At 41.3% G+C, this 25,183-nt stretch overlaps 2 protein-coding genes across 8 annotated transcripts; one reads left to right on the top strand and one right to left on the bottom strand.

Annotated features, from left to right (window-relative positions):
* Positions 1-329: 329 nt before the first annotated feature.
* Positions 330-8,310, top strand: ENPP4 (ectonucleotide pyrophosphatase/phosphodiesterase 4). 3 transcript variants are annotated; one of them, XM_072858343.1, is made up of 4 exons: positions 330-490; positions 2,500-3,364; positions 4,316-4,486; positions 7,100-8,310. In XM_072858343.1, exons 1-4 carry the CDS (start codon positions 359-361, stop codon positions 7,462-7,464), a joined length of 1,533 nt encoding a protein of 510 aa, XP_072714444.1. In that variant the 5' UTR covers positions 330-358; the 3' UTR covers positions 7,465-8,310. The 3 variants fall into 3 exon arrangements, with proteins under 3 accessions (XP_072714444.1, XP_072714445.1, XP_072714446.1); XM_072858344.1 differs by having other exon boundaries at positions 7,103-8,310; XM_072858345.1 differs by having other exon boundaries at positions 347-892.
* Positions 8,311-10,227: 1,917 nt separating this feature from the next.
* ENPP5 (ectonucleotide pyrophosphatase/phosphodiesterase family member 5) lies at positions 10,228-24,967 on the bottom strand. Of its 5 annotated transcripts, XM_072858348.1 has the most exons (6): positions 24,923-24,967; positions 24,406-24,609; positions 23,487-23,658; positions 21,185-22,054; positions 16,855-17,031; positions 10,228-15,469 (listed from the first exon to the last, which is right to left on the bottom strand). In XM_072858348.1, the coding sequence occupies exons 4-6, from the start codon at positions 22,005-22,007 to the stop codon at positions 15,099-15,101; spliced, it is 1,371 nt and encodes a 456-aa protein (XP_072714449.1). In that variant the 5' UTR covers positions 22,008-22,054; positions 23,487-23,658; positions 24,406-24,609; positions 24,923-24,967; the 3' UTR covers positions 10,228-15,098. The 5 variants fall into 5 exon arrangements, with proteins under 5 accessions (XP_072714449.1, XP_072714451.1, XP_072714450.1 ...); XM_072858350.1 differs by lacking the exon at positions 23,487-23,658; XM_072858349.1 differs by lacking the exon at positions 24,923-24,967 and having other exon boundaries at positions 24,406-24,823.
* Between the last annotated feature and the right edge of the window lie 216 nt (positions 24,968-25,183).

Here is a 25,183-nt window from a genome sequence, read left to right on the forward strand (position 1 = left end):
CCCTCACCTCAGTCCCCCTCACCTCCCCTCGCCTCGCCTCGCCTCAGCCCCCCATGGCTCCCTACAGCTCCCTACAGCTCCCCTCGCCTCAGCTCCCCCAGCTCTGCTCCACTCCATCGCCCATAGCTCCGCTCAGCCCTCTCACCTCAGCCCTCAGCCCCCACCCTCCACCTCAGCTGCCTCCAGACCCCCCCCTCCGCCATGTCTCACAGCGTGACGCCCACTCCGCTGGAACCAATCGGAGCTTCCGCCAGCGGGCTCCCAGCCAATCGCATCCGGCGGAGCCCGGGCCCGCTGACGAGCTCCCCGCGCTACCGCGGCCGCCCTCGCAAGGGCACTGCTTGCGCCGCCGCCGCTGATGGCAGTTGGGGCCGCGCGGGCGGCGGGTGCGCAGGCGCTGTGCTTCCCGCCCCCTCCCGCCGCCGCCGGTCACCTCCAGCGCCGCCCGCGCCTTCCCCGGCGGCGCTTCCAGCAGGAGCGGGCCCTCACGGTGGGGTCGCGGCGGAACTGCGACGGGCAGCGGGGAAGGGAGCGGTGGCGGCGGGCGGGAAGGTCGTTGTCTCCCGCGTGGGGAGGCTGTGGTGCCTGGCGCTGCCCGAGCGCAGCCCGGCGCAGGGCCGCGGGACCCCCACGGGCTCGGGCTTCGTAGCGCCGGGTGGCTGCGCCTCCGTCCCCCCCTCGGTTTTTAGGTGAGGGGAAGAAAGTGTCGGTAGGCTGCGTGGAGCTGGTGGGGCGCCCCGGACGGGGCCGGTCCGTTTGCTGAGCAGCCGGAGCCGGGACCTGCGGCGGTGCCTCGCCCCGGGGGTCCGCGCTGCCGGTGCTCCGGCTGCCAGGGCTGGGTGACGGCGCTGGCTTCTCTTAGAGCGCTGTGGGAGCCGGTCCTGTCCTGCGGGTAAGTTCGTAACGACAGCGCGGCATCTTGCTGTAAGCTTTCAAGGCCAGGGTAACTCGTTACTTAACTGAGCAACTAGAGACTGGGAGACTGGCTAGAAGGTGGAGAGGTTCAGGAGCAGATAGCTGTGATGCTGATGGCGTTTTATAGTTAGCTGTGATACAGTGCGTAAGAACACAAATGCTTAGCGTCTTTGGAGTATTTCGAAGCTAATACTGTGGTCTTATGTGTTATTGCGCCGTGAAAAACGCTGGTTCTGCTTTTTAAAGCACCTGACAACACGAAATGGGTGATTCTCTGCTCCATTGCTCATCTCATTTCTTTTCTTCTTTTTTCCTCTTTAAAGGGGCTGTGTGTTAAAAGTCCTCTGTATTAGGAGATAACCTTAATGCTGTTTTTGACGATCCTTTCTTCTAACATTTGTATCTTCTAAAGGAATTTTAACTGTTGGTTGCAAGGGGGGATGATTTCCCATGCTTTGAATTCCTCTCACTGCTAAAGCTTTAGCTACCATTAAAGTGACTTACACTTTTAAAATAATACACTCACGGTTTTAAAGAGTTTTGGGGAAAGGGTTGAGATAGGCCAGAAGATGTTCATGCAGTTAGGAGGATACCTGCTGTTCCTCCTAGAATCGCCCTGGTTTGTGCAAGTGAGATAAAGGAGAAATTTGCTGGAGCGGGGCTCTTCTTGAGAAGTAAATACGCTGTCTAACAATACTGCAGAAGTTTTTGTGAAACCTGGAGCTTCACTTCCACTTTCTTAAAGGCTTACAGAATAATTCTGGACCTTCCTGAACAAAGTGCTCCTGTCATACCTAATAAGTTGGGGGGGGGGCAAAGCTTACAAGTCATACCTTGCATTCATAATAGTCATGAATGCCTTGGTGAGAAATACTTGCCTCATAGGTAAGGTTACTAACAATTTTTTTTTTTTTTTGAGAGAAATGTGATACATAAAGAACAGGTTTAAATACTGCTATGGTAGTTGTAAACAGCTTAGAAGGAAAACAGAAGTAGAAGTTACTCCTGGAAGTGCTATGTATATAGTAAGCAATAAGTAAATAGGAACGTTGGAAGGCTCAAAAGTCATCCAGCAACTCGAGAGGGTGGAAACTGTGGAAAAGGAAAGGTGGGATGAAACAGAAAAATTATAATTACAGTAGAAAACAAACTTCTGGTCTGAACAGTGATGTGTAAGCAGGATTTAGAGCTATACAGGATGCTTAAATGTGGAGCTGGAATTGTTCAGGTGCCTGTGCTTGAACATGAGGGAAAATACTGATTGTCTGTCTTGGAATGTAGAATTGTAATGAGACACGCAGAATGATGGAATAATTGCTTAAAAGAGAGAAAACAATTCTTGCTTTCATTTAGTCTGGAATGAAAAAAATCTCATTGCTCATTTGTTTTAATATATGAAAAACTATGACAATATGAGAAACTTCTGAAGTCAGTAGGGAAATGTGCTGTTGACTTCAGTGGTTGTTTAGACCGGTTATTTTGCAGTTAACCTCTATAAGGAAGATTTACATAATGTATAGCTAGTTAAACTGGTTCCACTACAATTATTTTGTGTTACATGTCTTATCTTTTTAAATTTTTCAGGTGCATCTGATTGCCTGCTGGAAATACTTTGAAGTATCGACAATGAACTCGATGTTAACATTATTTTTTTCTGGAATAGTTGCCTGTTGTGCTCACTCTTCTGGTGGTTCAGTATCCAGGTTACTCCTCGTGTCCTTTGATGGCTTCAGGGCCGATTACTTGGAAACCTATAAACTTCCTCATCTTCAGGAGTTCATTAAGGATGGTGTGCTTGTAAAACAAGTTACAAATGCTTTTATCACCAAGACTTTCCCAAACCATTATACCATAGTGACAGGTTTATATGAAGAAAGCCATGGCATCGTGGCTAATGACATGTATGATGCAGATGCCAAGAAAAAGTTTTCACAGTTCAATGATTCAGATCCCTTCTGGTGGAATGAGGCAGTTCCAATTTGGGTAACAAATCAACAGCAGGGAAACGGAGCAAGTGCTGCTGCAATGTGGCCCGGGACTGATGTAAAAATTAATGATACGACCCCTCAATTCTTTATGAAGTATAACTTTTCAGTAACGTTTGAGGAGAGAGTGGAGAAAATTGTTGCATGGCTGAACAGCTCTAATCCAGTAGTCAGTTTTGCTACATTGTACTGGGAAGAACCAGATGCAAGTGGGCACAAGTATGGACCAGATGACACTGAGAACATGCGCAAAGTATTAGAAGAGGTGGATAATCACATTGGTTTCCTTACTAATAAATTGAAGGCATTAGGTTTGTGGGACACTATTAATATCATAATAACAAGTGATCATGGAATGGCCTCCTGCTCTGCAAAGAAGCTGATTATCCTGGATGACTGCATTGGTCGCAATAACTATACTCTGATAGACAAGAGTCCAGTTGCTGCAGTGCTGCCAAGGCAGAGTATGTTTTGGGTTTTTTTTAAGTCATACACTGAGAATTAAATCTTGTTTATCTTACTACTAAAAAGTACACACTATGGTGGACTGTTCACATCTTTTGCAAAACCAGTGTAGTTCATATTGCAGAACTTTGACATAATTTAATGAATAAGCTAAAGAATGTTTGTTTATTTAGAAATGACTTTGTTTTGGTAATCAATGGGCCAAGGAGAGTTTCTTGTCAAATTGCTATGGGTGGTAAAGATGGTCCTGGTACAGCTTGTTGAGAAAGTAGATAGGCACTTAGTATGCCTGCTCTCTTGTTGCTCACTTAGTCCACACAGTAATAATTCACAGTGAGCATGAAATAAACCCTCATGTTTATTCAGAATAAAAAAAGTCATTGTCTAAACTTCCAAGTAAAAAGCTAAACCCAACTTTTATCGCTTTACCGCTTCTGTTTCTGTGAAGGAAACTTCAGTTTTCATATTGTGAATTCAATTTTTTGCATCTTGGAGTAGTTACTAACAGGCATGTCTTCAATCATGACACTGCTGGTCTCGGTTCCCCACCACTGTGGCCAGACTGAAGCAATTCTAATGAACAAAGTGATTTATACAGTAACAAAATTTAATACTTCCTGCTTTGGATAAAATATTGACTACTTTGGTGTGTGATTGCTTTCTTTTTATTTCTCTGCTTGAATTTTGCCCTCTTCCCCTGCATGCCCAGAGGGTAAGTTGAATTGTAGGTCCAAAACCACAGCCGTCAGGTGCCTGATTTAAAATGAGAGCAAGTGTGAAATCCACCTCTACTAGTAGCGTTTCATTAGGGACATGAAAAAATCCTTTTCTATGTACCTTTTCAAAAATAATTGTTTTGAAAAAAAATGGATCTTCAGTTTAATGACAGATAATTGCAGTAAACAGGACATAATTTGCAGCTGTTTCACATGCAGTTTTTTTCTTGGCAGACAAAAGAGACGTGTATAACTTACTGAAAAAATGCAACGGTCACATGAAAGTGTATCTCAAAGAAGAAATTCCAGACAGATTTCATTATCGTCATAATAAGAGAATTCAACCCATAATTCTGGTTGCAGACGAAGGCTGGACAATTGTGCAAAATGAGTCGCTTTCAAAATGTAAGTCTGTTTTCCTCATTCGTGCTCTTGGTGGCTTATGTTGGTAAACTGTCTTGTTTTCATTTGAGCCATCTGTAGGATGGCCCTAGTTTAGGGAGTGGAGTCCTGGCACTGTGTATCTTTAGGAATGTCTCAGCATTTTCTAGAACATTCTTAGTCTGAGCCTGGAGTGTTTTAACAGATGAGGAAGAGATGGGGGATACTCCGTTGGCTAAAACACTTTGTCATGTTCAACTTAATAGCCTGAGGTACACTTTTTAAGAGTTATCTTAGGCAAGTTAGCAGTCTGTCTCAGGCTTCCACTAGAGTGTGGTTTAACTATTTTTTGTATATAAAATATTCGTATAGGGGAGCATAAATTGAAGAATGCAAGACAAAACATTTAATGTTACAGTACATATACTAGGAAACAAAAAGAAATGGGAGGAAATACTAAAAATAATACGAACACAACAATAATGGTCAAAGAAGCCAGAGTTCTTCCTGTTAGGGGCATCAAATAGCATGTTTTAAAGACAAAAACCAAAACAGATGTTACTTCACACTGTGCATTGCTAAGCTATGTACTTTTTTCCTGCTAGATGCTATGAATGTCAAATTACATACATATATATATGATATGTGTGTGTATATATGTATATATATTTCCAGGTGTTTCACATGCAGGAGGTTTTTTTGGCAGACAAGAGGCGTGTATAACTTACTGAAAAAATGCAACAGTCACATGAAAGTATATCTCAAAGAAGAAATTCCAGACAGATTTCATTATCGTCATAATAAGAGAATTTAACCCATAATTCTGGTTGCAGACGAAGGCTATGTGTGCGACTGTGTGTGTATATATATGTGTGTGTTCAGAAAGTGATTGGACAAATTATTGGAAGAAAAATCCATTAATAGAAATTAAATACAAAGGTACCAACTTCCAGGAAGTTTCTGAGCAGCCGACAGCTCGAGGCTGGTTGGTATGTCAGGGCTAACCCTGTTGGATACTTCCCACACTCCCTGTTATGACTGCTGTCCGAGACAGGATGCTGGGTGGTGTAAACTCCCGGTTTCACCCAGTTTGGCTGTTCTTACTGTCTGCCGTTTGCACATTTAAGTTCAAATTTTCTCATTATTTGTACAAAAGTACTGCTTTTAATGTAAGATACGTTTATATTTTAATTTCCCCACAGATTTGCTACAATCGTCTTCAAATTGACAACACTTAGCACACGTGTTTTCTAATAGAGGTCGCTTTCTTGTTTATGGTTAGATTCAATTTCATGTACCTAAAAATAGTTAATAAGTGTATATTTATAAGTAACAGCGTTGTATCAGTTGAAGTGAATCACTTTTGAAAACAATTTTGCTAGCCAAAGCTTCCCAGAAGCAGGCAGAGGGAGGTTTTAGCCTTAAAGGCTGTTTAAGTGTTTATTGTACTTGTCTTCATGGACAACGTGGCAGCGTAATGATTGGCAAGTGTACCAATACCTACACTATATCAAGCAGTGTTGGCACACACCAGCCCTCCTACTTCAGAGGTGAAAGATAGGGAACTTCCTTGGAGAGGGGACTTGGAACAGCTCTGTTCAAAACAAGCAAGGAGTAGACGGGGGAAAAAATGTAATCGAGAAACAAAGGACTGTATTAAAACAAAGCAGCAAGATGTGTAGCAGTATCTTTGTGGTAACAAACACAATGGTGGAAAACATTAAAAAGGAATATTGGAAGTATACTTGAAGTGTGGCTTGATCAGGAGGAATCTTGACATTTCACATCAGAAACTTTAGTGAAGCAGACAAGGAGACAGTTCTCGGGGAGACTCATTAAACTGTTAGTAAGAAATGAACTCAAAACTTAAATGCAGTCACTCAAATACTGTGCTGCATGTGTTATGAGAAATTTTTGGTATCTTGGACAGATTTTTCAGGCATGTTGTCAGGAAACTTGACTATGGCTGGTTTTTAGCTGTGTATATTCCACCAAAAATCGGAGTGAGTATTTCCTAAAAACCTACCAAATGTCCAAGTACTGGTGACCTTGTAGCTACAAACGTTTTGTTGTTTGCCTGTCACAGGTATCATGATGCTTTGACAGTTTTTTTGGATTTGACTATTTGGGTATCCCTTCTCCTGAAGTACCTAATCTGATCAGCATGATTTGAGGGTACTTAATACGCTTGAACTGAACACTATCAAGGGGAAAGGGCTTGGCTTTTAAGAAGTAATTAAAGTGTCTGCTTTGCAAGAGGGAGATAATGTCTTTCCAAAATCTGAGAAGTATAGGTTTGCATTCCAGCTACTGACTTGTGGAGTGGCAACATTCCTTTCAACTTTGGCATGAGGAGTGGGAAGGGGAAAACTGAAAATGTTGACAGTCAAAAGGAAAAGAGATAATGGTGGGGGGGGAACCATGGCTGAAGACCAGTATGGGAAAAGACTTCTGGGGATTGGGGAAGAGGGAAGGAACTCTGGGTTCCTTCAGTGTTTGATCAAACAGCTGCTTTTATGTTCTGCATTAGTCTTAGGTTAAAATATATGCCTTTTGGGGGTGGGGGAGAGAGAGGGAGGGGAATACTCGCTATGCAAACAGAAACTGGTGTTAACTCTTAGCTTTGCATTTCTCCAGTAGGCGACCATGGCTATGACAACGCTCTCCCAAGCATGCATCCATTCCTGGCTGCTCGCGGGCCTGCTTTTCATCGGGGTTACAAGCAGAGCACAATGAACAACGTTGATATTTACCCAATGATGTGCCACATCCTGGGACTGACACCACAGCCGCACAATGGCACTTTCAGTAACACCAAGTGCTTGCTCGCTGACCAGTGGTGCATAAATCTTCCAGAAGCTATTGGGATAGTTATTGGGGCTTTTATGATACTGACTACTTTCACCTGCATTATAATAATCTCAAAGAATAGAGTAGCTCCCCCACGGCCATTTTCCCGACTTCAGTTACAATGTGATGATGACGATCCTTTAATCGGATAGTGTGTAGGGGGGCCCGCCTCGCTTGCTAAATAGTGATTTCAGGAAGAGAGTTTGAACTTGCACTGGATGGCATTCTTTGCACTTTAACGGTATCCGTATAAAATACTGTACAGCCAGATCTTGCAAACTTGTTTGTGTATGCTACCTGAGTAGTAGTCCTGTAAAAGTATTTTCAGAACAAAATGGTGAATGGGTGGCTTTCTGCTGGAAGAGATGCTTAATGTAATAATGATGCTTAGTTTTTCATTCAAGCTTTGAACACTTTCAAAATGAAATTCCAGAGTACGAACTAGCCAGGATAGACTAAGTGAATTTTAACATTTGTAAATGATAATTGGGGTTTTTTGTATTAAATTAATGTTGACTTCTTTTAGTGTTCTTGTACCTGTATTGGAAAGATCTCTTTTATGAGAGTTAGAAGTTAGTTCCATTTGGACAGTATATTCTGTTTTGTTCTTAAATTTGGGGATAGAGGGTGTAGAGAAGATCCTTCTGTTTCCACCCTAAGCCAGCAATATGACAAGAAAACGGAAGTCAGTGAGGAAAGAATTGATGCATATCACTTCTGTTTTGAGCAATAAAGTATGCGGTTCAGCAGTTATAACACTGGGCAGATGGCTCTGACATTTCTAGACGTCTGTCTGTGGATGACTTGGTTCCACAGTTCCTGCACTTGGAGAGTTGGAATGCTTATCTCAAGGATGTCAGTTTAATCTGAGAATCCTTCGATTACTCAGTTTAATGGGCTGTAGTAGTAAAGCTAACTGCTTTTAAACCCTGTGAAAAGTTTTTTTCAGGTGTAAGCTGTGCTGAAGGTGTTTTTGTAATAAAGGTGGTTCTGCCCTGTGTACCAGCTGATATCTTTTGAAGGCTGTCATGTGCTAAAAAGCAACAATTGAAAGTTTGACATGCAGTCATCAAGCAAGGATTCCAAACTCTTATTTTAAACCCTGGGAATTTAAAGGGAAAAGTTAATTTATTTTTTGAGATAGGTTCTGTTATTTGTAGTGTCCAAGTTGTATAGATGTAAAGTTCTGGTGAAGACCAGTGCTAATGATTCTCTTAATTGAAACTCTTGATTCCTTGTTATTGGTCAAGTCTAGTAACTTGCTATAAAAAAATTAACTTGATTTAGAAAGCCTTAGTGGTACCTTATCTTTTAGGGAGGAGAGAATGTGAAGTTAAATTGTTAATGCTAACCCAAAAAGAGAACTACAGTTACCAAGTCCTTTTCCTACAAGTTTGATGGTTTTAAGAACTGATAATTTGAAGTGAGAGAGCTGAGGTACCTGGTAGCATGCAGTGTGGTTTCTTGTTCACAAGCTCAAATTCAATGCAATTTGGTATTAGCCACAGACTACCTTTTAGTGATCCAACTGGGAGGAAGTATGGACTTTGGAGGGAAAGGTTACTTTTAACTGCCCACTGAAAAAAATACATTTGAGTTTTAAAAATGATGTGTGGAAGTTCTACTAATTTTTGTCTTCCTCTCTGAGAATTCTGTTGTACTGATTAAAAACACAATACAAAAACTAACCTGTTCTGCTTTTTCTCCCCTTCTTAAACTGCTAGTTACTACTTCCTGACTTAATACTTTACTCTGGATTAATCTGAACTTGAAAGAGGCTCAGGGCCCTTGAAAAATCTGTACTGTTACTGACAGTGTCCTGGATTTCAGACTCGATATAATAGAGCAATAACTGGACTGAACACAGGAGTCACTTTTTCATCCTGCTGGAAGATTTAAAATAACTAATTACATACAATAAGAGGTCAGGTTAGTAACTATGAAGTAAATGTTTTGCAGGGTAGAATCTAGGCTTAGAGATGCTGTAAAAGGGAGGATGCTTGAATTCCTACATTGGAGAGAGTTGTTAAGTTTCTTGTAATTTTGCTAATTGTAATTTGCCACCCTCAGAGAGGGTGGCAGACTTGCTGAGAGGTGCTTTGCACCATCTCTATATGGAGAGGCTTGACTCAACTAAGTTCTATCTTTCTGGCAGACTTGATAAGACCAAACTGTGAGGGTTTTTTTCTAGATGCTAAATCTGATTAGCACAGTATATGCTCCACTCTATTCTTCCCTTCCTCCTCCTTCCCCCAAATAGCTGTCATGCAGTGTGTGATTGACATGCTTTCAGTTCCTCTGCATCACCATCACAGGCCAGGTGTCAAGGTTACCACCACAATTTTAATTACCAGAAATTAAATGTTGACTGAAGTGCAATGGCAGCACTCTAATCTGAACTACAAATATTGTTACAGATGGGGAAATACAGGTCTAAATGCATTTCTCCTTCTAGCTCTAGGTAGTAGCCCCTTCTGATAAGAATTGCTACAGGCAACTGAGCCCCAATGAAACCACAAAGTGAGTGGTAGTATCTAGCAGAAATCCTTATTACCCTCTACTCTTCCTCCCTTTAGTGTTGAGACTAAGCACTGCTATTGTGGGAAGGGTTTAAAGAGAAAGTTTACGTATTAAGAAATAGGATTAACTATTTTCCAGTCGCATTGCTAATTATTTTCAATTCCAAAGATACAGTATGGTCTATAAGAGTGCTGAGTGTTTTCTGGCACAATTCTTTGCTGCTGGCAGGGAGGGTTTCAGGGTAGCTCTTGTACTTCCAGCATTTCATACAGATCATGTACAAATCAAGATAATCTAGAAAAACACCTCTTTTGCCTTAGAGACAAAGTGGATATATTTAAAGATTATTATTTTTACAAGCATTAGTGCCTTAAACATGATGAAATATTTCCACTACCTAATTGCAGTCTGTATGAATTATTGCTTATGAAACACAGTGGCTGACTTCCTTCTGAATAGCTAATTCAAAACAAGAACATGAGCAGCTGTGGCTTCCCCCTTCCTCAGAGCTGAGATAAAGGAGATATTCTACAATAGTTTGTGGTAACATTTAATGACTTGTTAAATATACGCAACTGCAACATTCATACAGGACATATTACTTTAGGGGAAGTTCTTAAACTAGCATTGAAGTTTAGAAGGGAAGAGGGGAAGTTTGTAACATTACATCCCAGCAGTAAAGACTGATGTTTCGCTATGTTGACTGCCTCCATAAAGGAACTCTCAACACAGGGTAGAGAAGCCTTCAAACATCCACCCCTCTGGGTTTATATGCTTTTTGTCCATTAGCACCACAGAAACTGTTCCAGAAATGAGCTGATTTCAACTAGCTATAGGTCCAAAACACTTGTTTCAGGGGGAGGTTTAACTTGCTATAAGTTGAAAGAATGTACTGCCTATGAAAATAAACCAACAACATGATGTACCTCTCAGGATCAGACCACAGGGACAGATGTTTGCTTTAATATGCAAGGTACCACCTTTTATTGCAAAAAACAGTAATAGAGATTTGTTAACTTAATATGATTCAGATTAAGATTTCATTACAGAAAGGCCGTCCATTTGCAATACTGCAGATACCACTATTGAATGTACCATTTTCATGTGCTTGCAACAGTTTTTGTAGTCTTAACATCTAATAAATGCTTACGTTACCTTTACTGTAGTACAAACGTGCCACTTCTTGAAAGGTAAGTACAGCAGCATAGCATGTATAGTCAAGACAGCATCCATGGCCATTATTTAAGCAGGGAAAATTCGGAAGTAAGCCTGTTATATTTGCATTTTACAAAACAGCAGGACTCAACAGCTGCATGTTTGTCATTTCTTCCCACACATAGCTCAAGATTGTGTTGTTCCACACTTCTGAAAAGTCACACTGCACAACCCTTCATTTTATAATAGGCATTTTTGCGCTTTTTTTTTTTGAAACTGCATTTATTGTAAACAGCATAACTGCAGCTCTTTACCAGGAAAGTCTGGGAGATTTTTTTTTGATAAAAGAAACTGTATTACCACTGTTGGTAACAGATAGCTGTTATTTCCATATACAGTAGCAAGGTGGCAAACAAGGTCTTTTATATAGGAACTTTGACCTAAAATTCTTAAGTTCTATCATACTTCCAGTTATTTTTAATGAAGGCATACACTATGCAGAGTACAAGAAATATTTGGGATGCCTATGAGTTAAGGCCATTCTCCCCCAGCCATCCCCCCCAGTTCAAGATTTTTTTCCAGAAGTCTTTTTAAATGAAGCAAGCACTCAATGCTTGATAGCACTATAGCAAAGATATATTTCAACTTCAACATTTCCAAACAGGAAGAAACAAAGAAAACTTTTGACATCTCAAAGTGTGCTTCACAGGTCAATAATGGAAGACAAAATCATGCAAACTTCTCAGTTTCCAAGCTTAAGTTACAAGTAGTGTACAGCATACTCAAATGCTCTTTCCAATAAACTTGTTTGTACATCATAAAAAGTATCATATAGGCAGAAACCAAATCCCACATGCTCCCCAACCAAAAAGGTAGTCTGAAAAAAAATCTCACATCAGGGAAAAAGTTGGTATTTTTCTCCAGTGGCATCAGATGTGCTTTCAATTTCATTAAGCGTACACCCAACAACTTAAAACAGTGTTTAACATTGGCTAGGCAAATATCCTAACAAGGTAACTATCCAAGAGGTACCTGCAAATACACCTAACCAATAGAGGAAACATCTTTAAACCTAAACTGAAATACCTGAATGCTGAAAGATTCCTTTCAGTTTTCTACAAAGTTTCATTTTACCCTCCTCAAAGAAGGGTTTTGCAGTGCAATACAGAACAATGACATCAAGAAGAATTCTCATGTTTGCGTTCCCAATCTATTTTGAATATTATTGTTCCCAAACTCTTTGCTAGGGGAAACCTACTGCTCTTCCATTGTTGCATGTTTGGGCAGGTATGCTTAAGTCCCAGGATGACAGAACAACACTGACCAACTTTGCCCCCTCCTTAAAATCAAGGGTCACTTTGGCTGATGATAGAACTATGCCTGTCACAACTAAAAAAAGTGGGAGTTTAATGAACCCCTCTGAGATTACAGTCCAGTTATTTTTACATCTGCCATAAGCATTGCTATGAAATTACTACAATAAGAAGAATTTCTATTAAAGTAGCGTGTTCCAAAGTGAGAAAGTGTGTAACTGAAGCAGCTACAGGTGAGGATTATAGCATCTCCAATTTTCACTGTTATTCCCTTAACCAGGCCTGTAGATCTTTCTTTAAACACACACCAAGTTTGTGCTACGATTCGTTTTTAAGTTGCAGATAAGCAAGAAAAGGTGGACTCTGCATCAGTTTGCTGTCTGCCATCCACTTTTTGGAAGGTGGCTAGGGAAGTGATTAGTAACAATTTAGAGGTTTAGGTTTTATACTCGGACTTCCCCAGCCTCTCTAGAAACTACCGTGAACATCATTACTGCCTTCATCTTTCAGCTTGATAAGCCCCTGCAGCATTCAGTTTTAGCTGGCATCAGCAAATTAAACTTAAGACATACCTAATGGTCAGCTCCACCAAGAATCAGCTTTACAGTGTCAGGCACAGCGATCCCAGAAGTTTTCCTTCAGTGTTTTCTTAAGAAAATGGCAACATAGGAAAACAAGGCAGTACACAGAACAACAGTAGAATTGCAGCCATGAGTCAGATTAAGTTATGCAAGACTTCATATATATCCCCCAAATTAAGGGGCTGTCCTCCAACAGATCTGCTAGTTTCCCATCTTCCTAAAGCTACTATTACAGCTAGACTTTCAGCATATACCTTAAATTGGAGTATTTCATTGCCTTCCCTCTCAAGCATTCACTGCACCTAGCTGTGGTCTCTGGAAACTTTCCACATTTGTTTGCAAGACAGTTCAATGCTAAGCAAGTGTCCCTGCCATCACGGAGGAATGCAACAGATTAATTCTGATGCAGCAAGGACCAGACACTTCGTAACAAGGCACTGTAGAGTCATCACTGAGGCAGCGAGAAGTAAGCTCACTTCTGAACTCGCCTAGATGTCATTCATTAAGTCTGGAATGAAGTTTAGCAAAATGAGTTTTGAACTTCAGTTAGTCAGCTTGTTGCAGCTCCTTGCTAGGTCTGCTAGCAACCCTATCAATTGCAGTATTAGACTGTTAGTCACGCCATTAGTTTGACAGAACACATCCAAGGCCAAGATGTTCCCATCTTTTGCCCTCTGCTGGGTGCTGTGGATAAAGCAATGAATTGCACTCATAGAAATACCAGACTGAGTATTTGTGTGAATTTTGAAACAGTTTCTTTCTCCTTCAGGCATTGTACTCAAAAGCAAAGTGCAGAGAAATACTAACTCACACAGGGAGGGGAAAAAAATTCAGCTTTTAAACGAGTCTGACAACTAGACAACTTTTCTCACTTCATACCATGTTTTTCATACAAACCTTAAGTCAGCAGCTTCTCACCTACCATTTAGGTGAGTTCATAAAAAAAACCCACAATAGCAAGAAGATTTATTGCCCCACACAAAAGAATAAGAGTAATAGTAGTTTTGTTGACTCAAAATTAATAATTTCCCCTGACAAGAGACTTTCCTCTGGAAGAACAAACTGCAGTCTTATACCTTTTTTCCATATTAAAGTGTGCTTTTTCAGATTTAAGAGTATATATGGCTTAAGATTTATCTAGCTGTTCCTTAAATTGCATGTCTAACCCTACTCATCAAATTCTAAGGTCCACTCAGACGTGTCAGATAAAACACAAGACAGCAAGCCAAGCTCACACCTGAGAAGTCTCCAGTAACAGATCTGATGTTACATCCAGTGACAAGCTTGACAGCACTCTGAAACCAGTTTGTACATGTTCCTTAACTGATTCATCTGCCTTATTCAGAGAACCCTCTTATCACAGAAATATAAAAAAAAGACTCCATTTGGATATACAGGTGTTGTGCTTGTACGTGTCTTTAAACTGCCAGCCGCATAGAATTCCTAAAAAATGTAGTCCAGTGTACAGGAAACAATAGAAAAAGTAAAGACCTACATTTACGTAAAATTGTAAAGACCTGTATTTATCTAAATTTAAAAAAAAAAAAAAAATCAAGTAGTTTAATGCTGATTGCTAAAGGCAATACCACCTAGATTCATATTTTGGGACTACAATTAACACAGTAGTTTAAAGAAATACACCCAAGTCTAATTTTAGACACTTAGCACTGCAAGACCTAGCTTAATAACAATGTTTTCTGCAGGATTTAATCCACCAAGCTATCTGTAATGGTGATCCATGCAAAAAGCTTCCTTGGGCAGGGAAGAAAAAACCCCAGAGAAGCCTAGTCACATTCAGTGACTTGTTAGAATCTAAGAGACTTAAACCTCTCAAAGCAAAAAAAAAAAAAAAAAAAAAGGGGTGGGGGTGGGAAGTTAAATCACCATGTAATGGTCTGTGAAGTGCACCTCAGTTGATGTTATTTCCCTAAAAGTAGCTCAGAATGAGGTATTCAAGGTCTATTGTCACTACATGTCTACATACATATACAGCTTTCCAGGTTTAGCCAGAATATTTTCAACCCCTGAAAGACGAAGTGGTTGTAGGGTGAAAGAGAAACATGCTCTCTCTGCATACCTAGTACGTATGTACTCCAGTGTACCAATGGATCAGCATCTGTTTCCTTTTACTCCACATATTTATGCTGATCCACCACTATTCATTTTTTTTGCATAAGCTTATTTTAAGCATCCAACAGGAAATGGTACCAAGTGTTACTAATCTTGCAACAGTGGCTGGGCAGCTTCAGTATGTTGCATTCGCATGGCATTTGCTTGGGTGAGGATAAAATGCTTCACAAAAACTGCAATAAAAACCATAACAAGAAAGCTGCCCAGAAAGACTCCTACAACAGTAGCATAGGTGTCTGCTCCAAAGGCTACAGAAACTTCTTCAGCAAGTATATCTTTCACAGCATTGAATGAACCATTGTTTGGCCGTGGGTTAATACCAAGGAGATGGCACAATAAGGGGTACAAGTCTGTAGCATTCATGACTTCTTTGGTGGCATTCTTTCTGAAAGCAGGCCCAACTGCCAAAAAAATTGGATGCATTTCTGGTAAGATGTTGTCATATCCGTGATTACCAACTAGAAATAAAAGACAGAAAAAGGTCAATATTCTGAAGTTGCAAAACAAGCACTGAACCTTTTCCTAGGGTTAGCATAATGCAGAAAAGGAACAGCCATCATTTATTCTTGCAGAGGTTTAGAAGAATCATTTTGATCAACAGCACAAATGTCTCCTAGCAAATACCAAGTCTCAGAACTACAAAGAGAAGATGCCCTAAAAAAAGAATGGAGAGCACTGTTTAAAAATGGAAAAAAAAAAAAAGGTAAGTTCACATGGCAGTAACAGCATTGTCAATGGCATGCTATGCTACACCCAAGTTTCCTTGGTTTTCCTCAAGGAAAAAGTCCAACTTTGCAACTGGACCAGATCTCTTAGGGGAAAAAAAAATAATCCATGTCGAGATAGACTGTTTGACTCCTAGTAGCAGACAGAACTTAAGCTCTGACTGCTTTGACACTCTATCCAATTTTGTGCACTATCTACTCATCAAGAAGGGAAAAGTTTACAGATTTCACTAGTGGGTCTCCAGCGGCCCTTCCTTACAGGGGCAATGAAAACTCTGAACAAGTGAATAAACATGCAGGCACAAATAACTGCTCTCATCAGCTATCAACACTGAAAAACTTGTTAAGTCTCACAGGTAATGCTCTTCAGCTTCATAACCAGCATCAAAATTTAAAAGGTTTTCAATTAAGAAACTTCAAGAACTGACCATATGACACCTATATTTTTCCTCCCAGCTAACCTCCCAGCTAAAAGTTACAGTTTACTATCTCTGTTCTACCTATAATAAATCTCAAAACACCAAGGTGAGGAACTTAAAAGTGGTTTTTTTTTTCCTCCAAATCACCTAGAATGCATCTTATCCTATAAGGTAAATGAAAATCCCTGTTGTACAGCAACACAATATTCAAAGACTCTTTCTAGCAATAGAACAAGGTTACTATAAGTGTAGGCATACAGAAGTTGAGGACTTTGAGAAAGCATTCTTGTATTTCCAACCCAACCCTTCTCCAGTAAATAAATAGTACATGATAAAACAACGCTATTCATCCTCTACTCAACAAGTTCAGTTACAACTTTTTTTTTTTTTTAAAATCTCTCAGGAAGCGCTTGTCAGTTTGCTAGATTTTGCAAGAAGACCTCAAGTATGTGGCCACTAAAACATGTGAATGATCTTATCTCAGTAAGTTTAATTTTTAGAAATGGTAAGTCCAGTTCCCCCTCCCCTAATAGTAGGGTGCTTCCCATCCCATCAGGAAAAAAAATTATAAATTCTACATACTTAGCTTCAGAGTTTTCCCTCCCAGTCTTAAAAAAAAAAAAATTAACATTGGTTGAGACTGGGAGAGAAAGTACCATGTAAGGTCTCTGCAAAACACTGTAAAGACAGAATACTTACATTGAAAACCGTCAGACTTATTATATACAATTTCCCATCCTTTATCAGCCACTGCTAAGATTGGCTGAATTTTACTGTTGTGCTTGTAATGTAATCTATCTGGAATCTGCTCCTTTTTATATACAGTCATGTTGGGATGAGCATTGGCCAAAGCTTCATATACTTCATCCAGTTTGCCTTCAAACAAACAAAAGAAACAAAAGACAAAACTTAAACATACCAATATGTTTACTGAACTCATCAGTAGTTTAAATACAACTGAAAGAAGAGGGCAAAATGCACTTCCCCAAAAGCTAATTATAGCTGTAAGGGACAACAGTGGATTACAATGCGCACAGAAGTTACTGTGAGAAATCCAGAGCATCATTCACAGCTGGCGTCAAACTTCACAGCCTATTCCTAAGCTACTGCTATTTTTAGAAATTTGCTAATTTTAGAAAAACCCCTCATTTCATAGTTATCAGAATATAAGCTTCTCACAAGAATGAGTTAGAAGGCATTCAGTTAAGGCTCACAGAAAAGAAACCAGCTCCTCCTAGCTCCATGCAAAGCTTGACAGCAAGAAGATAGCTCCTAAACCTATGAGGTAATGTGCGCGTTAAGGCCGTATTCTGTCTTCCCCCCAGTTGGCTATGATGACAAGCGACACTTTTTATTTATTTTAAAGCAGTTTAATTGTTAGTTGCTTTCTTTAAAAGGCCAAAGAAAGAAGCCACTTTGTTTCTCGGCATCTCTGAAAACTTATTTCTGAGTGAACCCAACTATTTATTTCTCCCAGATGCTCCAATAAACAGCTCCATATTTGACCTCATTTGATTCCCAGTTTTGATCTTCTACCATTTTGATGACAAGTTTAGCCAATTTAGAAAGAGTAGCTCATTTGTTTCTATGCACCATGTAACATCACAGTATTAGTAATTAATTGCCTAGGGATAAGCAAAACTAGCTTGCATTAATCTTTCAACAGAAGCCCTCAGGTCACAGTCCAGATGCCACTAACATGTTAGGAGCTGTACAAAAATTACAGAGGCCTTAAGCAGGGAACACACAACAAACACAAAAAGGAACAGGTTGGACTGGCAGATCAAGATGGCACTTTTGGTCCACAACAATCAGCCACTCTGTGTATTCAATAACGGCTAACAGCACTACCTACTCCTTTGTGTTCTTAGTGACTAGGGAAAGGAAAGGAGTAGACATCTATTGCAGAGTGAGCATAAAACCTCAAAAGCTGTACTAACACTACCAAATAAATGGGCATTTTCCACCCCCAATTTTTTTATTTGCTTATTTCCAGTTCCTGAGCTTTTCTTTCCAATAAAAGTCACTGAACAGTCAGAAAGCAGTTGGACAAGCTACAACACCAGTGCACAGAAAGGAGGAACCAGGACACACAGAGAGGAATACAAAAGCAAGTTCAGGAACCTACATCTGAGCAAGTTTCTTTGATATCCTCCCCCTGCCCCTTTTCAGCACAGGTTCCTATTGAGGGCTATGCAGTGTACCTAACAGACTTTTCTGTTACACCCCAACTAACTCAGCTCCGTGACTTAAGTACTTTGTGCTACACACATGCACAAGTCAGCTGGACAGCTGAGTTCACAGCTAGTGTCTGCAGGCCAGTTTCAGCGCTACGTGGTCTGAAGCATGGTTGGAAGATGTTTACATTTTCTTTGTGGCCAACACTGCTATTTTTAGCAGATGAGTGGAATTTAAGCACATCCTGTCATTCTGACTTATCATTTCTCGCTAGTTCTACCTTCACAGCTAGCTGTACATCCTGCAGTGGGTGTTCCTGCGAGTGAGCTCTTCTCTGACTGTCTGTCCCAAGAAACGATCGCCTTGATGACCACAAGAACAAGTGCTTAGTTTGACCTGAGACACCACCTGAAGTAAACCAAGGATAAAATCTGGTCTACCATTTTCGGCATGCATGGAGTTTTGAATATATCTCAGGAAAAAAAAAGGTTGGGAGGAGGTGTCCAATGTCTTTAAAGAAACCATCTTTGTTTTCTCCCTCAGTTCCTAGGATCCAGTACAGAAATTCTGGAGGAAAACTGGAAATAGATTAATATATAATGTTTCTTATCTAAAATTGGCATAAAAAAAGAACCACTAAACTTAAGAAATACAATAAAGGTCAAAATGAGACAGCAAAAGTCCAGATACGATATAGTTACAGCAACAAGGGACTCCAATCTAGCATTTCTAGGACTATATTAGTAACAAAATTAATTTTGTGATGCCACTTTTTTATATGGGATAACAGGGAGGAGAAGCCCCAAATACAGCAAACTATGATTTTACACTAAATTAATTACTTGAATTAATATATTAAATGCAAGAAAAAGGCCAGTATCATCACCTGTGCTACAGGTACCATCTTTGTGAACATATAATTAGTTCCACACACACTGTACACAAGCATAGTTAAATAATGGCTTTAATCCGTCTCTTGGGGAAGAAATATGCAGGCAAACAGTTAAAGTAGCAGAAGTCACTGCATTTCTATGCATTCAAAATTTTTCTCAGTGTCTCACTAAGTTTTACCATTCCCATGGTTAAGCAAGACAAATGGAATAACTGTTGAAGAATCAGTCTTATGTACTTAAGTATAAGTTATTTCATAGCTAAACTGAGAATGAAGCTCATTGCTTTATAATAAAAGTTACAGCTGGTAACACAGAAGGAAGGAATTTTAGCCGTGCTCAAAACTAATTCTTGTTTATTGGTAGTGTAATAAATATCTGAACCTCTGAGCAAAACCAAATCCAAGCTATTTCTGAAGTCTATTGAAATGGCTTTTTTACTATGCTGTCATCTAATTGTTGCAGAGATACTATTTCTTTTCAGCATTCAGCAGACAGGAGAATCAGGTTATGCATCTTCCAGTTCTCATTTACTGCATTAGGGATGTTTCAGTGCTAAAGTTTACTTTTAGTACTCCTTTATTTTGTAATGAGAACATCCTAGTCAACCATATTTGTCTCCATTAGGATGGAGCTCCCAAACTCGACTCTTCTATCACCACTGAGAGGAACAGCGCCCAGCTACAAACACCTGAGTGTACTCAGGCAGCAAATGATCTCAGTTTGAACATACTAACATTTTAGTCTGGAGTATTCTTCAAACTAAGCTCTTCTCCCAAGTAACTCGCGATAGGACAAGAGGAAATGGCCTCAAGTTGCATCAGGAGAGGTTTAGATCGGATATTAGGAAAAATTTCTTTACTGAAAGGGTTGTCAAGCATTGGAACAGGCTGCCCAGAGCGGTGGTGGAGTCACCATCCCTGGAGGAGTTCAAAAAACGTGTAGACGTGGCACTTCGGGACATGGTTTAGTAGGCATGGAGGTGTTGGGTTGGCGGTTGGACTAGATGATCTTAGAGGTCTTTTCCAACCTTAATGATTCTATGATTCTATAAAAATTACAAGAGACATTTGTTTACACATTTAAAGGTCACTTAAGCCTGCAAAATACCCTCCCTGCTGGGACATTAAATACAGAGTGCTGTCCATTAGTGATGCAAATGTTACAGAAATCTTAAAAAACACCTTTTCAGAAGGCCACCTCAAAACTCAACTTCCAAATTAGCACCCCTGCCCACACAAAAAACGCTATTGTCCATGTTAACACATTCACAGCAAATAGTTACAGCTTTTGATCATCAAAATAAAGACCAGCACCTCTACATCAGTGACACTAAACACACATCTGACACTTAAGCAACTCTTCGATGACTGCAACTAGACTTCAGATTTCAATTCCAACAGTATTCTTGCCCACCATTATCACAATAAAAATGGTATGAACATAACTGGCTGGCTGTTCAGCGTGATGGGAGAAAAAAAACCTAAAGTGAACTACAATAGCTGGCAGCTAATCAAATAGCCAACACAGGCTTTCTTTTTATCAAAGGTCCCCATCTGGTTTCAGTTTACTGTTTGAGTTAGAAATCTAATTCTTTCACTATGGCTTTAGCATCTTGACAAAAGGCAAGATATGTAACATTCAGTTGTTATCTATCTAGAACACCATTCATCCTTGATAATGCCGTTAGATTATCTTACTTCTTGTAAGGACTCCAGGATATTTGGCAATGTTAGTCAACAACAGACAGATTTGCTCACTTTTCATTTCATTAAGTTAATCCAGGCTTTTGACAGACCTAGCAAAAAGAACAAAGAAGTGATCCTGCAAGTACTCCTTGCTCAAGGCTGATATCTTACTGGCATCAGTGCTGCCACCACCACTTCAGTAAAGGAACAAAGCCTATAAATTTTCGATACTCAAGTATTTTCTTCAGAGAATTTTACTGCTATAGCTCCTACCTTCTTTTGGCAAAATAGCTACTGCAGGAGAATGGTCAATGACTTTATAGAGCTCTCTATTCACATACTGATCAAGCTCAATGAGCCTTTCCGAGGAGGACTGTGACATTCCATGATCACTTGTGATTATGACATTTATCACATCCCACAGCTTCGCTTTCTTCAGTTCAGACATAAGATATCCCAGCTTTTTGTCAATATCACTAATTATTGGTCCCATAAGTGGGTTTTCTGGGCCTAGAATATGGCCCATCTCATCAGGCTGTTCCCAATATAGGAGACCAAAGTTTATGGGTTCTTCTGATGTAAACCAGCCAATAAGCCTAGCAACTCTATCTTCAAAGGAAACAGATTCATTGTAGGGCATATAATATGTAGGAAAGACTCCATGTATTTTCACATCTGTTCCAGGCCACATAGCTGCTCCAGTTTTATGTCCTTCCCCCTGGTTCGTTATCCATATTGGGCTGGCTTCTTCCCAGAACTTGGAGTTATGGATATCCATTTTGTTCAAAGAGAAAGTTTCATTCAGAATAGGATCATACATCTCATTAGCAACTATACCGTGGCTTTCTGCATAGAGACCAGTCACCATCGTATAATGGTTAGGATATGTTTTCGTTATAAACACATTAGTGACCTGTTTGACATGAACACCGTTCTCCATGGCATAATGAAAATTGGGAGTTGAGACTTTATAGATGTAATCCCATCGAAATCCATCAAAAGATACCAGCAACACTCTGGGCTGGGCTGGCTGGAGAGACAATGCTCTTGGAAGAAAGAGTAAGAAAATTGCCGGGACTTGCCAATAAGAGTTCATGGCTATTCTGGAAGATAGTCGTCCCCTCTTCTGAGGCAAGATGGCATCTGTTGAGCAGAGACAGAAGATTTGTTTGTTACAGTCATAACTTAGTTTTAAGAATGAGTAGCTAAAATATTCCCTAGGTATTTATACCGCCTGCCTTACTAACACTGAGCACTCCAAACATAGGAATGAGACTCTTACCTATCAGTTATACTGATATCCCAGTTTCAGAGATGAGAAGTGAAGACACTACAATTTGTTGAATGAAACAGTTCACAAAGCAACTTCTTTATCCAACACCACTGCCCAATCTCTTCCTTTTTTCTTCCTCCTCCCAATACACAGGAACTCCTGCTCTTGCAATTTGGCAAGTTTTCAAGTATTTTCAAAGTTGTAAGAAACTGTCCCTAGAGAAAGCTTCTGCTTGTTAAGATGTAAACAGGGGCAGTTCTCACCTTGAGAATAACAACGTCCACCTCCACCAGAACTTTATAACCCTCATTAAAATCTCTGGAGCGTTACTTCTCTTTTCTGCGCATGCGTGGCACAGACACACTAGCATCACATGGCAGAGCAGCGGATGGGAGCAGGAAGTACACACTGGAACTGGAGGACTCTGCGCCTGCACAGCTCCCATCAGGGAGGGGGGACCAGCTAGAAACCATCACAGCTTCTCAGCCCCAACACTTGGTGTGGGATTACTAAATGTGCCGAGTACAATTTCTAGCAGAGAAATTAGCAAATAAGCTTTGAATTTCAGATACAGCAGTATATCCATTAAAAGGTTTTGCTGCTTAAAAGGTGTCAGATCAAGAGTTAGACAAACAAAGAGCAGGAACATCAGTTTCCCAACATTTTATCACATCTCTAACCTGATCACAGCTTCCCTACGTAACGGAGCTCTTATTGATCAAGTAATTCTGACGCTTACTACCAAAGGTCACTTCTAGCGTATAGACAGCTTTACGAACAAGAATGTGCCGTTTAAGTTCTTCTAACTAACCACTTAGGTCTCTGAATGGATTGGAAAGAGGTGGTTGAAAGATTCAGTGGCACAGTTGTGAGCCACTGGAAATACTACATCCTTCAAGCAAGCATCATCTGTCCTTTCCGGTCAAGTGCCACTGCTACCTGAGTGCGAGCAGCATGAAGTATGCAAGACACAAGAAATATAATGCAAATCCCGCCCATGAAGTGCATGAGATGGTGACCGCTACACACTGTACCCTAAAGCATTTGCTCCCTAGATAAACATTCAGCACTAATTCTGACCATACGACTCAAGGATATTGACTATTCCTAACTATGACTGACACTCCTTATCTAATAGCATGACATAATATGACACAATTTCATATTGTATTGCATCGTGCTCCCCAGCGCCAGTTTCCCTCTGCCCTTCCCAAACACTTTGTTGTTCAAAACTCAGTTATCTAACTCAAAGTAAGGTCCCTGTAAGAACCCTCACACAGGATTTCCCTATCCATAACTGACCTAAAATTTCATGCCAATATTCCCCACTTCTTGCTCAACAGCATCATTTAACCACAAGGCCAGACACTGTTCAATCCAATCCTGCGTGTGGACTGTACTGATACTCCAGATAGTTCCCTTTAGGTTCCCATTTTTCAGCAATCCTCTGGAGCAAGTCACTACTGAAATTCAGCTGGAAGACAGTGATTGTGTAATCAGTAAATCCATATTAATATCCAGAGTACACAAATATCCTAAAACAGTTAATATAAAAAGTTATAGCATAACAAGCATCCAAATACCACTGCAATGATGGAACAGGATTTGTCATTTTGGTAGAACACAAGGTATCTTCCATGGGAAATTTTCCTACTCCAATTCCCCAGCTAAATCTCTCATATATATATTTACACTGGAAAACAGCATAGGCACTGCTGACTTGCAGGTACTCAAATGTTACACCAAACTTGCCTATCTCCCAAAATTAAAATCCAGGCCTAGAGCCCTGCTATGAATGTACTGACACTTCAGAGGCATAACTCCCCTTTCAGCAAACACAACAGACCCAAAGGCTGCAGAATCGCTCGGTTTCACCCAATGTGGGATTTCTTTCAGCTGAACCTCAAGGAAGACAGGGAGAACATGCTGTTGTGTCCATCTGAAACCCATCCACCAAATTAAGCGTAGCCCATGGCTGAGTCATACATTTCCCCTTCTAGGGAGTGACAAGTAAGAATTTAAGCCCTCTCAAAGGAAACCAGGTCTTTACTTCTGAATTTTACACAGTTAACAATGTCAACGCCACCTAACCCTGTAATTGCACATTTTTAATAAATAGTGTTTGGGGTTTTTTTCAAGGCCCTCCTATACTGGTCTTCACTGGATACATCCTGAGGACACCTACTGATATGGGTCTCTCCAGAAACCCAGCACCACAAACCTCGGCTCCGGGGTCCTGAAGGGGCTCTGGTGGGACGAAGGCATCTGACTGCCCAGGGCAGGGAGCTGCCACACAGGCACACGGCAGGCAGCCAGGGAAGTGCCCAGGGACCCGTTCGGCAGGCAGAGGAGCCCAGCACACAGCCGAATGGCAAGGGCAGGCCGGCCTTCCCCTACACAGCGGCCTCCAACCGCGGCCCGCCACCTGTGTGAAAGGTTTACTTCACCCTGACAGGCCAACCACGCGAAGCAAAACCCGGCCTCAAGAAACCCACGCTCCCACACGCGAGAGACCACCTCGACACCCAGGGCAGCCCCCACGAGGCCCGCTCAGACCTAACGAACCGGCCCCCCGGCCCCGAAGCCCTCGCTCCGCGCTGCCCCAGCTCCCGCCGCCCCGCGGGCGGGTACGGCAGGAGCGAGGCCGCGGGGAGCCCCCCTCAGCCCGGCCACGGGGAGCCCGTTACCTCCAGCGGCCCCGCAGCGCAGGCGGAACAACACCCCCCCTCCCGCCTTACCGGGCGGCGGCGGCGACAGCGCCCGCACGTAGCGGCCGCCCGCCCTCTCCCGCCCCGTCCCGCCCCGCTGGGAGTGGCCAGGGGCGCTGTCAGTCAGCGCCGGATAACGGTCACGCTGCGGTGAGGGGAGGCGGGGCGGCCGCGGGCGGTCTCCTCGGGCAGCGGGCAGCGGGCAGCGGGCAGCGGGCGGCGGGCGGTCTCCTCAGGCAGCGGGCAGCGGGCGCGGTACTCGGCTATGCAAACGCTGCGGGCCGTGGTTAC

The sequence above is a fragment of the Ciconia boyciana genome, chromosome 3, assembly GCF_034638445.1.
Source record: "Ciconia boyciana chromosome 3, ASM3463844v1, whole genome shotgun sequence".
Classification (NCBI taxonomy): domain Eukaryota; kingdom Metazoa; phylum Chordata; class Aves; order Ciconiiformes; family Ciconiidae; genus Ciconia; species Ciconia boyciana.

Excerpts from the sequence above, each read along its gene's own strand:
- ENPP4 (XM_072858343.1), top strand. The coding sequence starts at position 359 with ATGGCAGTTGGGGCCGCGCGGGCGGCGGGTGCGCAGGCGCTGTGCTTC. Across the intron at positions 3,365-4,315 it reads TGCAGTGCTGCCAAGGCAGA|ACAAAAGAGACGTGTATAAC; the intron begins GTATGTTTTGGG and ends TTTTCTTGGCAG. Across the intron at positions 4,487-7,099 it reads AAATGAGTCGCTTTCAAAAT|TAGGCGACCATGGCTATGAC; the intron begins GTAAGTCTGTTT and ends GCATTTCTCCAG.
- ENPP5 (XM_072858347.1), bottom strand. The coding sequence starts at position 22,007 with ATGAACTCTTATTGGCAAGTCCCGGCAATTTTCTTACTCTTTCTTCCA. Across the intron at positions 17,032-21,184 it reads AGCTATTTTGCCAAAAGAAG|GCAAACTGGATGAAGTATAT; the intron begins GTAGGAGCTATA and ends GTTTGTTTGAAG. Across the intron at positions 15,470-16,854 it reads TAAGTCTGACGGTTTTCAAT|TTGGTAATCACGGATATGAC; the intron begins GTAAGTATTCTG and ends TTTTATTTCTAG.